Source organism: Nicotiana tomentosiformis, chromosome 3 (genome assembly GCF_000390325.3).
Source record: "Nicotiana tomentosiformis chromosome 3, ASM39032v3, whole genome shotgun sequence".
In the NCBI taxonomy this organism is placed as follows: domain Eukaryota; kingdom Viridiplantae; phylum Streptophyta; class Magnoliopsida; order Solanales; family Solanaceae; genus Nicotiana; species Nicotiana tomentosiformis.
Window position 1 is genome coordinate 127,651,033 of NC_090814.1, and position 17,187 is coordinate 127,668,219.

The following is a 17,187-nucleotide window of genomic DNA, read 5'->3' on the forward strand; positions in this document are numbered from 1 at the left end:
GAAAAATAATATTATTTTTATGCACGTTAACTATCGAGATTCTTAAAATTTTCTTTTTGACAATAAATGGCCTGATATCACATCACACTAATATATTGGAGAAAGCATAAGCCAAAAGAAGTCAATCACTGTTATAGCTAATGGGAGAAGGAAACAAGTTCTCGCAGCAAGATTGGCCTCATATTATACAGTAAAATTGGTGCCAAAAGACAATTAAGACCGGTAATAGAAATAAACCATTTCGAAAGTAAATAAAAACAATGTTGGAAAAGCATAGTGCAGTTAAGGCCTAAGAGGTAAGATAAGATGGAATTATTAACTCTCGTTACAGTGATCCTAGAAGTACTTAGATTGATGATAATAGTAGTGATAATATAATTCATTGATTAGGGTACTTAATTTTAGTTAGTACTATGATTTTTTTTTTTTTTTTTGTTGGTGCTTTAAGCGATGAATTCAGTGGAGGAGCCACCGTTTTTCAATGGGTTTCAATTGACACTCTTTTCATTAAAATATTATTCCGTACAAATAAAGTAAGAAAATAATAGTATATATACTGCAATGAATTCCTTGAACTTGTTTATGTATTAAATTTTTTATATTTTAACTTTCCTTGATAAAATATTTTTGTTCCGCCACTGAATATATTGCAGTCATGTTGACCACTCTCTAGACAAAAGGAAATAATCATTAAACTCTTACAAAAATAAAGGTGAAGGTAGGTTTGAAAAATATGCGTGTACTTGTATGTCCATACTTCACACCATTTTATACAAAAATTTATAGGACAGCAAGGACCACCTGGAACGCAGTAATTTTAGAAAACACTGTTCTCGTATTATACTACTTAAAGAAAACATTTAAAACATGTGAATGCGCAATTGATAACAGTCTTCTACAACCATTTTTACAAAGTTCTTATATTTTCTACTTTACAGGGATAATTATCTCAAAACCACAATTTGTTTCTAATTTGCAGAATTATCTTAAACCAAATTTTTTATGTGTTAATTTTTTTTTCTTTCCCATGTCTTAAGTCGATAGCGACCTAGCCGGTAGATAACCCTTTTCAAAATGGCACCTGAATAGTTGTAGGTTTAAAAGTTGTTACATTAGTGATAGTAGATGGGTCAAACCAGTGGCGCCGAAGTTAGTAATTTCTCAAAGGGTATTCAAATTTAAAAGAAGTGAAAAAAATTCCCGACAAATAATATTTAATATGTGTTATATACCTCTAAAACATAATATTTTACGTATGTATACAATGTAATTTTTCGATGGTGGTCAATTGATCATCTAACACCCGTAGCATAAATGTATGATACTTGGGGCTGATTTGGGTCCACAAGACAGCTTAGCTAGGGTCTAAAGTTGGACCTGGAGACCTTGACCTATGCTGAACTTTGGCCCATTAGGTCCTGCTTGACCAAAATCATCCTTATTGTTTTATCTCAACTTTCAACACATCCTTATAATACTCCACTTAACTAAGAACATCCCTTTAAGTTTCTAAAAGATGACCAAAAACATCCTTCCATCAAGTTTTTCATCCTTCTCTAACGGAATCTTTTTTCTCAGGTTCATGTATCTCTCTGTTTTTTCAAAAAGTTCCACAAGCTCTTCAAAGAACAGAAAAAGCTTTACTTGGCCAGACAACATTTAAACAAGGTAAGGCTGAAACCTTAATTTCTCCAAAAACATCTCCAGCTCTGTTGCTCATAGCTCGTTGGTCATCGAGCTTTTGGGTAGTCTCCCTTAGTTCTTTAGTGACTAAAAACCTAGCATAAAGACTCAACAGAGCCAAGCCGATACTGTTTCACATATATATGCGTCTATGCATAGTTTTAGCTAATTGATGAATATATACTAAAAGAACAGAATGATATTAAAAAACTCATGTTATACATGAACTAGAAAGAATCCATAAAATGTAATTATGGCCAATATTTTGGCTAATGGAGTCTATCTCACATAAGCATAAATATCTTTACTGACAAAAATATTGCAAAGGAAAGACCATTAGTTCATTTTAGACACACCAACAAGAGTTGAGTCTTCATTTCTTTTTTTTTCTTTCCTCCTTTATTAAGAGTGTTTTGTATGAGAGTTTAGTGCTGGGAATGTGAACCCTTTCTTTGGAGTGATCTTGTGAGGTTATTTTTTTAAGGTATTTGGGATTAATTAGAGTATTTACTCTAATTTTGTACTCTCTTTTGTACTCTTATTGGTATAGTAAAATTGCTCATCTCCGCTTGTGGACGTGGTCACACTAATCGAACCACGTTAAATTGATGTCTTCTTTATATGCTTTAATTGTTATTGTTATCAACTTACATTATCTTTGTTATTATCATTATACCGCTGTTTGGCTAAATTACGCACTACCAGGTTCTGATCCTAACATAAAATTTAAAGTGAAGGGGACAACCCCACCAAACAACACAGGAAAATGACCAATATATATAATATTGTGGTTTTTGGTCATACAGAAGTACTTTCTAACATATATATGGAGAGTAAGATCGATGTCGTGGTCCACAGATAAGCTGGGCTCGTTGATTTAATAATGATGAATACTTTTTCGCATGAATATGTCCAAGCGAAGAAAGTCTTTGTCAACCTGCAGTTGATGGGTGGCATGTGAAGGGTGTGGGAATAAGCGAGTACGTATGACACTGTTAGAGAGAAAAATTGAGTCGTGGGAATATGATTATGTGCTAGAGCCATTGTGTTTAATCCTGAAAAACAAATGGAGACTCATTAAAGCTTGAGGGAAAAAGATGAACTGGAAAAAAACTTAGATCGCAAAGAAAGCAAGAGTGCTGCAAAGTTTTTTGAAGAAGAGGGTATTCCCGTTCGTTAGGTCAAGTCCTTTTTTACGTGAGATTCTTAAATTTTATTTCTTTTTAAATGAGGTGAACATAGGATAAAATATCAGCCCTTAGAGAAGATGAAAAACTTAACGGAAGGATGTTTTGGGTCATCTTTTAGAAACTTAAAGGATGTTCCTAGTTAAGTAGAGCATTATAAGGACCCTGTTGAAAGTTGAGATAAAACAATAAGGATAATCCAATGAATGAAACCAAGGAAAAAGTTAAACAGTTCATTTTATAGGATATGAAAGTAATAAGTACTGTATTATGAAAACAGACTAGTGCAATAATAGTAATAAAAGACCACGAAATATACCATTGTTTTTGTAGTTTCTTATCCGATATTTGATATTTGATACCTACGTTAGGATTGACTGTTTTGAAGTCGCACCACATAAGGCACATTATTGGGGAAGCGCTCCCTACAAAACTTTTTTCATTTCTAAAGCTAGAGAAATTTTCATCTTATCACAACCTTGATATTTATATGCTCCCCACAATGCTTTGGGTCTTTTGATTATTTATGTATCCTTATAGAAAGAAAAAGAAACAGCAATGTTCTACTGTACGTCATTATTCAGAAATAAGAATTTTAGTGTCTGCCTAGTTCATTTGATTGACCTATAAAACTTGTGAGTTCTTTCGTCGTCCATAATGGTATTTCCGCAATAAACTGAAAATAAGGGTAAACAATGATTAATTCTTTGACATTTTTGTCATATTTTCACTTTTTACTCTCTCTCCTTCTTCACATTCTTTCTACGATGGCGAGGGCCTTTTCTTCTGCATATGTCCTTTTGTTCAGTGTTTTCTTTTGGTTTGTTTTTGGGTGTTATCAGTGGCTTTTTTGTTTCTTGCTGCAGAGAAACAGGGAAATGGATAGTTTTTTTGTAAGCACCTTGCTATATTTGCAGATTCAGCTATTTGGGCAGAGGGACAATTAGACACGTATCTTGGCTTGGAAAACCTTGGATGCTATGTGAGTTGAGACTTCTTTATCACATGCAACTGTTCTTTTGCAGTCATGGCTTGGTATCCTTCTCTTTGCCATCTAGACTAAGCCTTAATATTGCAATTGGTCCTATAGAAATTGTTTGGCCGAATCTCATTTCCATTTCTTTTGAATTCAGCTCATAGAAGTGTCAATAGAAAATAAGAATTACTTATTTATTCAGTTTTGTTGGTAAACCCATGATTCTTGCTAGAATAAATTAACAGTGCTTGGTTCTTTCTATTTCTTTGGCTTCGATACGTTATTATTTTTGATTTCTTATTACGTGATTATAATCTTTTCCTAATTTCTTAATCTTCCTCTCTATGACAGTTTTGCAACCAGATTGGTCTTTAAATTTGGTTCTGCCTTTACGCTTTTCCACTATTTTGTATCTCCATTATCGGATATTTGTGATTTATTTATTTCAATATATTGGTCTGAATTTTTTGATAGCACAAATTTTTGGCAGGTGAAAATTGTTCTAGGTGGGGGGAAAAAGTGAGGCTGCTTCGACCGTAAAAGGTAATTTCTACACTTTTTTGCTCTGATGTTATATGTTTAGTTAAATAATGTTAAATGGTTGTATTTTATATGTCATGCATATTGTATAGATGTGTGTTCTTTAGGAATAAATTAAATGTTAAGAATACAAAACTTAGACTTTAATGTAGAAATTTTATGAAATGCTTGAAAAACTGATGCCTAACAACAAAAAGAAAGATAGACAAAGCACAAGCTGAACTGGCGTGGGAATTTCCATAATGTTGTGCCAAAAATAGTCCAAAATAATTTATATATTGGACAAGTTACTCCCATAATCACAAGCTAGAATAAAAAAGAAGCATCGCTCAATCAGAAGGGGCATATCTCCAAGAGATATTGAATCTTTTGAAGGATCCCCGACCTAAAAAATCCTGCAGCTATATCTTGGTCAGCAACAACAACATCATCATCCTGAATAGCATGTTCACTTTCATCATTGTCCAGAAAATCTCGGGCAAAAGGAAGTGTATTGGAAGGTTCTGCATTGTATTTCCAGAAACCACCATGGAGAAAAACCTTCTTCCATTACTCGACAACTTCTAAACACCAGAGCATTAGGTGCATCCCTCTGAAGAGTTGGTATCCTCTGATAAAAACACAAAGGTTAAGAAGAAACTATCTCCCAATGCAAAGTTCTTGAGGCAATTAAATCCATAGTCTTACCTCCATGATTTTAAAAAGCTTCTCAGTGATGTCAAAGATAAGAGTACACTCAATGGCTCTAGCAGAAACCAGAACTGTGGAATTGAGGTTGTCATCCACATACATCCTACAAAGTAAAAAGTGCATTTTCATCAAACACTTTGTTTGAGCAAGACGAATGCAACAATTGTTGTCTCAAAGAAAGCTGATGTCGTTCCATGCATGGTAAATTTCATTATTTCCAGGAATCCTAAATTAACATGAGACATATTGAAGTAGATTATTTTCAGATTTATATTTGTAGGATAATCTTTTTTTTTTTGTTACTGTCCATTTATATTTGTTACTATTCATTTATATAGTCTACAGGAGTGTGTATGTGAAATCTTTGTAAATTCCTGTTGGATTAGATCCTATTTCACTTTGTGTACATAGTATAAGGTTTAGTCCATACACCCTACTTCTACTCTATCACTGCAGGAAAGGATAAAAAACAAATAAAAGATTATGAACCATTTTTGGGAAAATTTTGTTTGGAGGCTATGGTGAGTTTGATTTCCTTTTGTGTAAAGGGGATGACGACTCAATTGTTTGTCATTTGATTTACATATATTTTTCCCTCTTTAATGTTAATTACCATATCGTTGCAGTGCTTCACGAAATATGAAAAATATTTTATTCTAAACTAATTAAATAAGAAAAATATAAATAATAAACTTTGAACAGAGAAAGAGCAGATTTTAATGATATCAATGTAATGAAAACGATCTAGGGTTATGGGCTATCTAACAATCCTATTGTATTCTTCAATTGAATTGACCGACTAATTTATCTAGCTTATTGGTTGACAGGGTTAATGCTCATAAGAATCTGTCGAGTTCTTACTCGCCTATTCAAGCTAACCTAACGCCTATATGTCTATGGAGTTAGAATCAACAAGAACGCATTTATAATTCCTGTAAATCAACCAAGCAAGGCAATTAGGTATATGTCTATCCTAACTACGAATCCGTTCCCCGATGCCCGAGTTCAAGAACTTGCCCTACTCAATCCTATATGCAATATAGAATTCCCACTTTCGAGTTCAATTCTAGATTCGTAGATAATATTCAATTGGTGATCAAGCAATTAAATAATTAAGTGCAAGATTGAATAAATAAACTAATATGATAAATCAAGAAGTCAAAATCAATATCCGAATAACAATATTCATGAAAGAACCACAACCCTAGAACGTGAAGTTTAGCTCCACATAGACATGGTAGCCAAACAACAAATCATATAAAGAAACATAAAAATTACTAAGTTTGGTGGGAGAAAGATGAAACTTGATGAATTCCGGCCTCCACAGCTTTTTCGTGGCTTTTTCCCTCTTCCCAATATGTTAGATGACCTAAAAGAGGCATTTTTGGCTTATATATTGCGTACCAAAGTCGTGGGCCAAAGTTCTCCTATTTCTAATCCAAATCAGCTTCAGGGATTGATGCTAGGGTGGATGCGTCGCATCCACCTCGTCCTCCACTTCTCAGCTTCGGATGCTACGGTGGATGCTTCGCATCCACCTCGTCCTCCACTTCTCAGCTTCGGATGCTACGGTGGACGCTATGGGCCGACTTCACTGCTAAGGGTGCACGAAATCTGATCTTTTTCTAGATTGGATGCGACGCATCCAATCTCTCTTCCTCTACCTAGAGCACCTTTTATTCATATTTTTGCACTCCAAACACCCTAATTCACCACACACAACTCAATTAGTCATAAAACCAATAATTAAACCATGTTGGGCATTTTAAAGATCAAATAACATCAAGAAGCGGTTAAAACATGGGTAAAGTAACATCAACACATATCGAAATATGCCAAACATCACTACCCCACACTTAAACCTTTGTTCGTCCTCGAACAAACCATCATATAGTAGACGAAACAAAATTAAGCTCTTATCATTCAAAGCACACTGCACCTATGACCATGGTTATTTGCAATAATTAGGCTCTAGACTATGCATCACATACACTTCCCTTTACTCATGCCCTTCTTTAAACATATTCGAACAAAGACAACATGCTCACAACAACCCTAACCTCAAAAACCGACTCAATGTCACTATGTACTCATGGCTTGAACACCCAACATCATAGAGAAGTCTAATAACGTTACCTATCCCTCGTGAAACCATGTGCCCTCACAACAAGAACAAGAGAGCGAGTTCAATCCACACATTCGAATCTCATGATCAAATATATTTTAATGACTCACATATATCAAAGAAAATCGCTCACTCTCACAAAGAAGTCACATGCATGAAATTAGTACCATAGGCTTGCCCTTAATGTAAATCTCTACTAATGTAAGCTCGCTCGATCTAAAATCAATTAGGACTTTTTCATGGTTGTAATGTGGGCTAAGGGACGGGTAGGATATATTTAAGGAATAGTGACTCACCCTCCTAAGCACTTTAATACATCACAAAATTACTTTAAGCATTTTTTTTCTTCAACCCCACTTCAATTTCACAAACAATATCACCCCCAAAACAGTCCCTTTTTCTTTAAGCACTACTTTAGTTCATACCCACTAGCAAGAACAAGATAACAATTTATTCATTTCTAGCAAGAACAAGACAACAATTTATTCATTTATATTTTTCTTTCTTTCAATTTCCGCTAGTGGTGTATTATTTTACAAAATAAGTGCACCCTTCTTTCTTTCATTGGTTCCACTCAAAAGTCACCCCACACTTAGTCCCTTCTTACTTCTTTTAGCGCTCATCTAACAATTAAAGTGCTTTAAGAGGTAAAAGGATCAAAACAATGTCAATTAAGAATAAAAAGGGTATAGGCTTGTAATGTGGGTACCAAATAAAAGGTCTACAGGCTCAAAAGGGTTAACTAGGGATAGATTTTATTTGTGATAAGCAATAAGCTCAAAAAGATCAAAGAAATCCTAAAATCATTTTTCAAACCGAGCATCACCTAAAATTTCGCTTCAACTCACATACCGGGCAAGTTCTAGACACAAGTACAATACATGGACAACACAAAAAACCTCACCACACATGGCACATGACTCACTAAGGACGATCACATTCCGACTCTCAAGCAATGCAAGTATTCACGGAGCCACGAGATATTAAGTATTAAACACAAGGTGAACATAAGTCATGTAAACGAGACATAGGCGCCACAAAACATGCTATCCAATTTAAAGGCATCAAGATTAATATCAAAATATAGGGGAGATACTACACATGCCAAAACATAAATATGCTACTATGAAACAAGTCAAGGGCGCTTAGGTTCATCATTCTTCCTCCTTTTATTTTCTAAATTCCTAATCTACTCGGAAAAAAAAAAACTACCCGGTTCAAACTACATCCCATGGAAAAGAACCGAGGCACAAAGAAAAACCATAGGGGATTATTACTACCTAAAGAAAGCTAAAAGATATATTTTGGATTTTTGTTTAGACTTTAATCCCTCAAGAAAACTGTCTAGGAGATCAATCGTCGGGAAAAGTCCAATTTTTCTAATTTTTCATTTTTTTTCCTTCACAAAAGCTACTACACTTAAGAATGAGTACTACAACTAAGCTAAAATAGCACAGAAACTTATCCAAACGATCTCCTCACCCCACACTTAAAATTTTGCAATGTCCTCAATGCACATTATAAATAATAAGAGGGTAAACGAGACTCCCTGGTAGGCCAAAGGCCGAAGCAATAGCGGCTCACGAGGTACTCAGACTTCCCCCAGGCATCGTCCTTTGTGTGGGCACCCCACACTTAGTCCTCACCATCTAGCTCGCTTTTGCACTCTTCTAATGGCTTTGCTTCCTATGCTCATAATCCTACAAAACAAAAATAAATACTACAAAATAATAAAAATAAAATAAAATAAAAAGTAAACAAAAATAAAAGAAAGCAGTAACGCTGGGTTGCCTCCCAACAAGCGCCTGATTTAACGTAGCGGCACGACGTGAACCACTTTTTGCCTCCACCTCGAACTTATGAATTGAGCCCCTAACATGGCATCCAGTTTGCGGCTATGCTCCAGTGGTGGGGCTACAAAGATAACCAGGCCAAGTAATAAATTTTTCACTCTACACTTCTCGGCCTTTAGATGAGGAATGTATTTTTTGCTTTTTGGCATGACAAATTCAAAAATATAGGCATCATGTTCCTCTTCCATTGACTCCTCCAAAGGCTTAGATGACTCGATTTTCATGTCATCATCCAAATACAATGTCGAAAAATGTTTAGATTGAGGACCAACACGCCCCAACTTTAGAATTGTATTACTATTTATATCCTCATATGTGTACACATTAGAGTCTTCAAATATAACATTATCTGCTACCTCGCATGGCTCTAGTGTACTTTTCTCAACATGGGCATCATCAACAGAAATATGCTCGAATGATTGGCTCTCCACTTTTAGCTCCTCAATTTGGCGTATAAGCTCCTTTTCAGCTTCTGACAACTCATTACTATTTTGTTGGGCGATAGACGCAACAACCTTTGCATTTAATTTATCTTGCAAGTCGTGAATAGTAGTGACAAATTTATAGATCCCTTGTCCCAGTTTAGATCTTCCCTCTATAAAGTGTCTCATCCCATCAGTAAGTTCCTCATGTTGAGCTTCATATATTTCTAACTTTTCAGCCTGTTCTGCCAGCCAAGTTTGGCTCAAAATCTCCTCTTTTTCAAAAATTTTCTCTTGCTGGTACTCGCTCTCTTCATTCAATTCTTCCATATTGGCCTTCATTCTTGTGATTGCTGCCCTCATTCTTTTCATATCTTTTTTGAGTTCATCCTGTTGCTCTGCTACTTGCCTCAGAATATCCCTAATATATGCATCAGGCTCCATATCCTGCACTTCATTGCCCCTATCAAACTCAGAAATATCATTAGAAAGATCATAATAAGGGCTCAGAGAAGGATGAACAAAATTAGGACAACCATCCCAATGGCCATCTTGACCACCACACATATTACAAATATTCCACTCAAAGGATTGAGATTGTGCGCACAACTCGCTCCTGGGAACATTCTGACAATTTTTCCACCAGTGGGGTCCTCCACAATATGGACAAGGATCATCAAAATAAGAATAACCATCATTCGAACAATTTTTATTCCAAGATGCCATGCTAAAATAAATAAAAAATACTAACTAAAATAAAATAATAAAAAAAACATGAATAGATAAAAAAAAATGTCTAATCTAGAAAAATAGCAAATTTCTAAGTCCCCGGCAACGGCGCCAAAAACTTGTTGCGACCAAACACACTCACGCAAGTATACGCGGTCGTCAAGTAATAAAGTGACTAAAAGTCGGATGTCGAACCCACGAGGACTTATGATTAACTATTAACTAAATTAGACTATCCCAATTATCTAAACAAGAATTAAATCCAAAAATATTTTATTCTAAACTAATTAAATAAGAAAAATATAAATAATAAACTTTGAACAGAGAAAGAGCAGATTTTAATGATATCAATGTAATGAAAACGATCTAGGGTTATGGGCTATCTAACAATCCTATTGTATTCTTCAATTGAATTGACCGACTAATTTATCTAGCTTATTGGTTGACAGGGTTAATGCTCATAAGAATCTGTCGAGTTCTTACTCGCCTATTCAAGCTAACCTAACGCCTATATGTCTATGGAGTTAGAATCAACAAGAACGCATTTATAATTCCTGTAAATCAACCAAGCAAGGCAATTAGGTATATGTCTATCCTAACTACGAATCCGTTCCCCGATGCCCGAGTTCAAGAACTTGCCCTACTCAATCCTGTATGCAATATAGGATTCCCACTTTCGCGTTCAATTCTAGATTCGTAGATAATATTCAATTGGTGATCAAGCAATTAAATAATTAAGTGCAAGATTGAATAAATAAACTAATATGATAAATCAAGAAGTCAAAATCAATATCCGAATAACAATATTCATGAAAGAACCACAACCCTAGAACGTGAAGTTTAGCTCCACATAGACATGGTAGCCAAACAACAAATCATATAAAGAAACATAAAAATTACTAAGTTTGGTGGGAGAAAGATGAAACTTGATGAATTCCGGCCTCCACAGCTTTTTCGTGGCTTTTTCCCCCTTCCCAATATGTTAGATGACCTAAAAGAGGCGTTTTTGGCTTATATATTGCGTACCAAAGTCGTGGGCCAAAGTTCTCCTATTTCTAATCCAAATCAGCTTCAGGGATTGATGCTAGGGTGGATGCGTCGCATCCACCTCGTCCTCCACTTCTCAGCTTCGGATGCTACGGTGGATGCTTCGCATCCACCTCGTCCTCCACTTCTCAGCTTCGGATGCTACGGTGGACGCTATGGGCCGACTTCACTGCTAAGGGTGCACGAAATCTGATCTTTTTCTAGATTGGATGCGACGCATCCAATCTCTCTTCCTCTACCTAGAGCACCTTTTATTCATATTTTTGCACTCCAAACACCCTAATTCACCACACACAACTCAATTAGTCATAAAACCAATAATTAAACCATGTTGGGCATTTTAAAGATCAAATAACATCAAGAAGCGGTTAAAACATGGGTAAAGTAACATCAACACATATCGAAATATGCCAAACATCAGCCATATACAACAGTGCGATGACCGGGGAGCGAATTCCCTACGAGAAGGGTCAAACGACCATCTCAAGGCGCATCACGACCTACAGGTAAAAAAAGCAATTTATTCATGATCTTCACATATCTGTGCATCTATTTGCGGTACTCTATGATTCACATGAAGTCGCTGTCTAGGCACATTATGTTTTAATCCTGAACAGAAAAAGATCTGCTGGGGAATTTGGAGCCTGTCAATATTTATGTTTGTACTCCATATTCTATCTCCTGGACATACAATGGACCATCTCTGCTAGGTTTATCACAAGTGAAGTTAGTGTGAGAAGTGCAAATGGAAACTAATCTATAAAGCTATTATTTAATGTAATGCATATCGATGACTGCATCTAACTAATTTGATGGAGGTGCTTAACTGTGGATGTGGATCAGTACAGCCCTGCAACTTGGATTCAGCTTCATGCATATCCCATAAATCTCAAACACAAAGATGGGCTTGAGAAACGTATATTGTCTAATAAATACTTTAAATCTGAGCATGTATCTTTGTGTTTAGACTTTCTATTTGTGGTCATTATGCATGTTCTTTTCTATGTCCTTGAAATAAATTATATCAACATTTATGGATTTCTTTTGTTTGAACAGATTAGTGCTCTTAAAGGAGTGGATATAAACTTCTTGGCAGAAATCGCCATAAGATGTTGTGACCATCGTTTTTTCCTTTAACACTTTTCTGGTTTGGTGCTACCTTTGTATTTGAACATGCGGCATCTTATATGTCTCTATCGCTTCTAGCGCTGAGACACTTTGATGCAAGATATTATTGGGGAAGGAGTTCAATAAGTCCCTTTTTTTGAAATATATCCTTTGCATATTTTTATGATTACGCATTCTGTTTTTCCACTCTTATGACTATGTTTAGAAGATGTAGAGAGGTGATAATGATGGAAGATAAAAATGTCATCTGTTTTTTTCAAAAATAATCCTCCCTTTTCTGCTTTATGTGCTATAATTGTATAAACGTTAGTTATTGAAGGAGGACAAAATAGGAAAGTCTTAATTTGAAAGAGTTCTGTGTCTATTGTCTATCTTTTTATGTTATAGTTGCAAGTAGCGAAACCTTATCAGCAAAAAAAATGCAAGGAGACTATGATTGAGATGGGTCTCAATAAATCTAAAGTACCTCTAGCAAAGTTTGTTGTACCGAATAGTGTGAACCTAAGAGATTTAGGAGCTAAATTTTAGTTGCTCACCATCCAGTTTTTGTATCTGATGGACTTTAAGGTTATGAATATTATTATTGGAAAAAAAGCTAGCCATATGGTGAAACATTGAACAGGTACGAGAAATGTCATTCAGATATAACAGTTAGGTTGATTTTGCTATTATCTAATCAAGTTAATACATTGTCATTCCTGCTCATTCAAAATTTCATATCTATTGGTACATTTGAACTTGAAGTTTTGAATTTCTTTTCAGTTTCACTTCATTACAAAGCTCCTACAAATATTCGATGTTGTACTCTCAAATAAAGTTGGTCGTTCTATCCTATCAAACACCCGTGATGAAGTGAATTGCTACTTTGCATGAGGACTCATTGGAGAATGGATCATCTAGGAAATGCTTTGTGATCTCAATGTGAATGAGCTCTTGAATTATAAGAATGTAAAACTGTAATTTTTTTATGTAATTGAGTTAGTGATAATTTGACCACTAAACAAGCTTATTGTTATTCTTAAAGTTCACTTAAATGCCTTTATTTGCACTTATATTGTTGGTCTTACTACAAAATTATGAAGTTAAAGGTAGTTTAAAGTAATTGGTTTAATTGTGAAAGAAATAGTGACATCGGGCGCCCGTGTAAATCACGGGCACTACCATCTAGTCAATTGATAAAGATACGTTGGTCTCTTCAATTATAGTATATGAAAATTTTAATGTGAGACTTTCAGAGCATACTCAATTATTTGTTCAAAAAGTTTATGTCTTTACGTCTTGAAAAGGATTACCTGTTTTATACTAGTATTATTAGCAATGGAACAGTGTTGATCTATATTATGCTCGTCCAATTGATCCACATTGGTTCTAACTACTTAAATGAATAATTATATGGTTAATTGAAGCTAGACTAAGATGGTATGGACATGTGAAGAAGGGGAGCATAAATGCCACAGTGAGGAGGTGCGAGAGGTTGGCCATAGTGGACTAAGGAGAGGTAGAGGTAGTTCTAAGAAATATTGAGAAGAAGTGATTAGGCATGGATGACGCAACTTTAGACCCCGCTTACACAAGGTAGGGATAAGGTCTGCGTTCTAGACCCAACTTTGTAGGATTACACTGGGTTTGTTATTGTCGCGAATAAGTGATTTATATTAACTACTTCTACAATAAAATGTGAGAGTATGAGAGAATAAGTTAAAGGATTGATCTTCACACGTGTCTAACCAAATACTAATTCGGATTAATTAAATAAATTAAGTCAGAAAGACTGATTAAATTAAATCATATGAAAAGTCCAACTAGAACAGGCATTTTTATAGCATCACCTCCCTTAGATATCAACCAAATCATCATATTATTCTTTTTTTGTCATGACGCTTCTCCACAAGAACTGCCATAAATTTGTATGCTCCATAGAAGACAGATAATAATTAGATCAAGAAACCTTGGAAAAAAGATGGAAAACTCCCTTGCCACAAGGTCTCGCCATAAATTTTGGTTTGTTTTCTTTGTTTTATTTGTTTCTTGGTACTTATTGCTTTATGGAATTGATTGGTCTTCTCTACCTGGAATTGTAACAACGTCACGATACGAAGCGAGTTCAATTGAATCCTTTCGTCCAACTTTTATTCCTCCTCCAACTCCCCTTCTTGAAAATAACGTTAGCTCAAATTTCAATTCTTCAAGTACTAATAATGCCACCACTGATGCTACAAAGAGCGAGACGCGATCCGGGGAAGAATCGGTTGATGAAAATGACAATGTGGTACCTGATTTGGAGGCGCTTGAGAAAGAATTGGAACCTTTGTTAAGAAAAAATGAACCCAAAGATGAAAAGGTTGAGAAAAATGCAACTCAAGAAGATAAAAAGGGAGGAAAATCATGTGAAGGACGATATATATATGTTGCAGAAATACCAAGTAGGTTCAATGAAGACATGCTGAAGCACTGTAAATTGTTAAACAAATGGGAAGATATGTGCCAATATTTGGTTAACATGGGACTTGGTCCTGATCTTGGAAACCCGCAGAGAGTTTTCTCAAGCAAAGGTTGGTTTACGACGAATCAATTCTCGTTAGAAGTGTTGTTTCATAACAGAATGAAGCAATATGATTGTTTAACGAATGATTCTTCGAAAGCTGCAGCAGTTTTTGTGCCATATTATGCAGGTTTTGATGTTTCAAGGTATTTATGGGATGATTTTAATATATCAATGAGGGATGCAGGTGCAATTGAAGTTGCAAAAATTCTTAAGGAAAAACCCGAATGGAAAACTATGTGGGGTAGAGATCATTTCATGATTGCAGGTAGAATTACTTGGGATTTTAGGAGAGGTATTGAGGAGGATTCTGCTTGGGGTAACAAGTTAATGTTGTTGCCTGAATCACAAAACATGACAATATTGACAATCGAATCGAGTCCTTGGAACAGGAATGATTTCGCGATCCCATATCCGACATACTTTCATCCTTCAAGTGACAATGATGTGTTCCAGTGGCAAAACAGGATGAGGAGGCTGAGGAGGAGGGTGTTGTTCTCGTTCGCGGGGGCCCCACGTCCAAATTTGGAGGAATCAATCAGAAGCGAGATAATGGAACAGTGTTTAGCAACTAGGCGAAAATGCAGGCTGTTGGAATGCAAAGACTTGCACAACAAATGCAATAAACCAGTTCATGTTATGAAGCTGTTTCAAAGTTCTCATTTTTGCTTACAACCCTCTGGTGATTCATTTACTAGAAGGTCTACTTTTGACTCCATTTTGGCTGGTTGTATACCGGTGTTTTTTACTCCAGGTTCTGCTTATATTCAATATATATGGCATTTACCAAAGGATTACACTAAATACTCAGTGCTTATTCCAGAGGATGATGTAAGGAAAAAGAAAGTAAGCATTGAAAATGTACTATCTAAAATACCAAGATCACAAGTAGCAGCAATGAGAGAGGAAGTGATAAAGCTAATACCAAATGTGGTATATGCAGATCCAAGATCAAGATTGGAGACTGTTGAAGATGCATTTGATTTAGCAGTGAAAGGGGTTCTTGAAAGAGTGGATGTAATGAGAAAAGAAATGAGACAAGGCAAGAATTATAGTATGGTATTTGATGAAGAATATAGTTGGAAGTATTATACTTTTGGAACTTTAGAAAACCATGAGTGGGATCATTACTTTTTGAGAACCAGTAAAGAGAAGTACTAAATCATTTGTCAAAAGCCTTGCCCCATTAATACGTTAGTTGTAGTCTCTAGCTGGCTAGTTTTATGTAAAGCATGTATTTATGATCTCATTTCTCTTGTAAACTCTATAGAGGATTTTTTGTTTTCTCTCATTTATTTTGTTAACCCTCTTCCCCTTTGTTTGGAAAGGTTTTTAATTTTATTTTTACAGACGAATAATTTCTCAAAATTGAGTTCTCAATGAATAGAGTTTTCATACTTCAAATATAGCTGAAGATGATAATTGTTTACAAGTATAAACCAATAGTATAGGCACCAAGATGAAGAATTTATAACTGGAAAATCAACATCAAGACCAGAAAGATGTTCACTTTTTAAAAGGTACAGACGGCACACGGCAAGGTACCTCCGCTCATTATATTTGTACTTTGGCCTGCAACTTATGGCGGGAAAATTACGCGACACCGGAAATAAATACAATTGCGCGAACTAATACAATTATATTTACATTATATTTATCATTCGTAGATATGCTTTCAGCAAATTTACTATTCGTAGTTATATTTGAATTTTATACAAATCCATGAAATAAAAGATTAATTATTTTGAACTGAAAGCAAGAGAGCAATAAGTTCGCATAGCTTAGTAGGTTAGAGCGCCTGTTTAGTTAGTAAAGGTCTCGAGTTCAAGTCTCAAGAACATTTTATTTTTTTGTGTTTCTTTATTTCTATATTTCGTCTTAGTTATATTCGTTGCACGAATAAATATAATTGCGCGAACTAATACAGTTGATACACGTTGTATTCGTTGCACGAACGAATAACACAGGTTGTATTCGTTGCGCGTTTGAATATAAGTGATATAAGTTAGTAACAATTGAATAGTAACTACGGATGGTAATTAGGCAAACTATAGTTATTAGATTCTAAATTTTAGTGGTTTATGAAAATTCGAGAAAACTAATATGAAATATTTATCTCATTTAGAGCAATTTTTTGGAATGTGTATCATCTTAGTCAAACATGCAATACCGATCAGATCATCAACAAAAAGAAATTGCTAGCTCTTATATAGTCTCTACATTAATAATTAAAGGGCATGTTTAGAAAAAATATTATAAATCAAA

The 17,187-nt window shown here is 35.1% G+C and overlaps 1 protein-coding gene and 1 long non-coding RNA gene across 2 annotated transcripts; both read left to right on the forward strand.

Moving 5' to 3' along the window:
• The first annotated feature begins 3,425 nt into the window (after positions 1–3,425).
• Positions 3,426–13,368, forward strand: LOC104109544 (uncharacterized). The gene is made up of 3 exons (XR_689252.4): positions 3,426–3,852; positions 4,337–4,389; positions 12,309–13,368. It is a non-coding gene; the product is annotated as an uncharacterized lncRNA (long non-coding RNA).
• An 809-nt stretch (positions 13,369–14,177) lies between these two features.
• On the forward strand, positions 14,178–16,213 carry LOC104109545 (probable xyloglucan galactosyltransferase GT11). The gene has a single exon (XM_009618876.4). It carries the CDS (start codon positions 14,290–14,292, stop codon positions 16,081–16,083), a length of 1,794 nt encoding a protein of 597 aa, XP_009617171.1. The 5' UTR covers positions 14,178–14,289; the 3' UTR covers positions 16,084–16,213.
• The last annotated feature ends 974 nt before the right edge of the window (positions 16,214–17,187 follow it).

Bases quoted from the DNA above. Each gene is read 5' to 3' on its own strand.
- LOC104109545 (XM_009618876.4), top strand. From the start codon at position 14,290: ATGCTCCATAGAAGACAGATAATAATTAGATCAAGAAACCTTGGAAAA.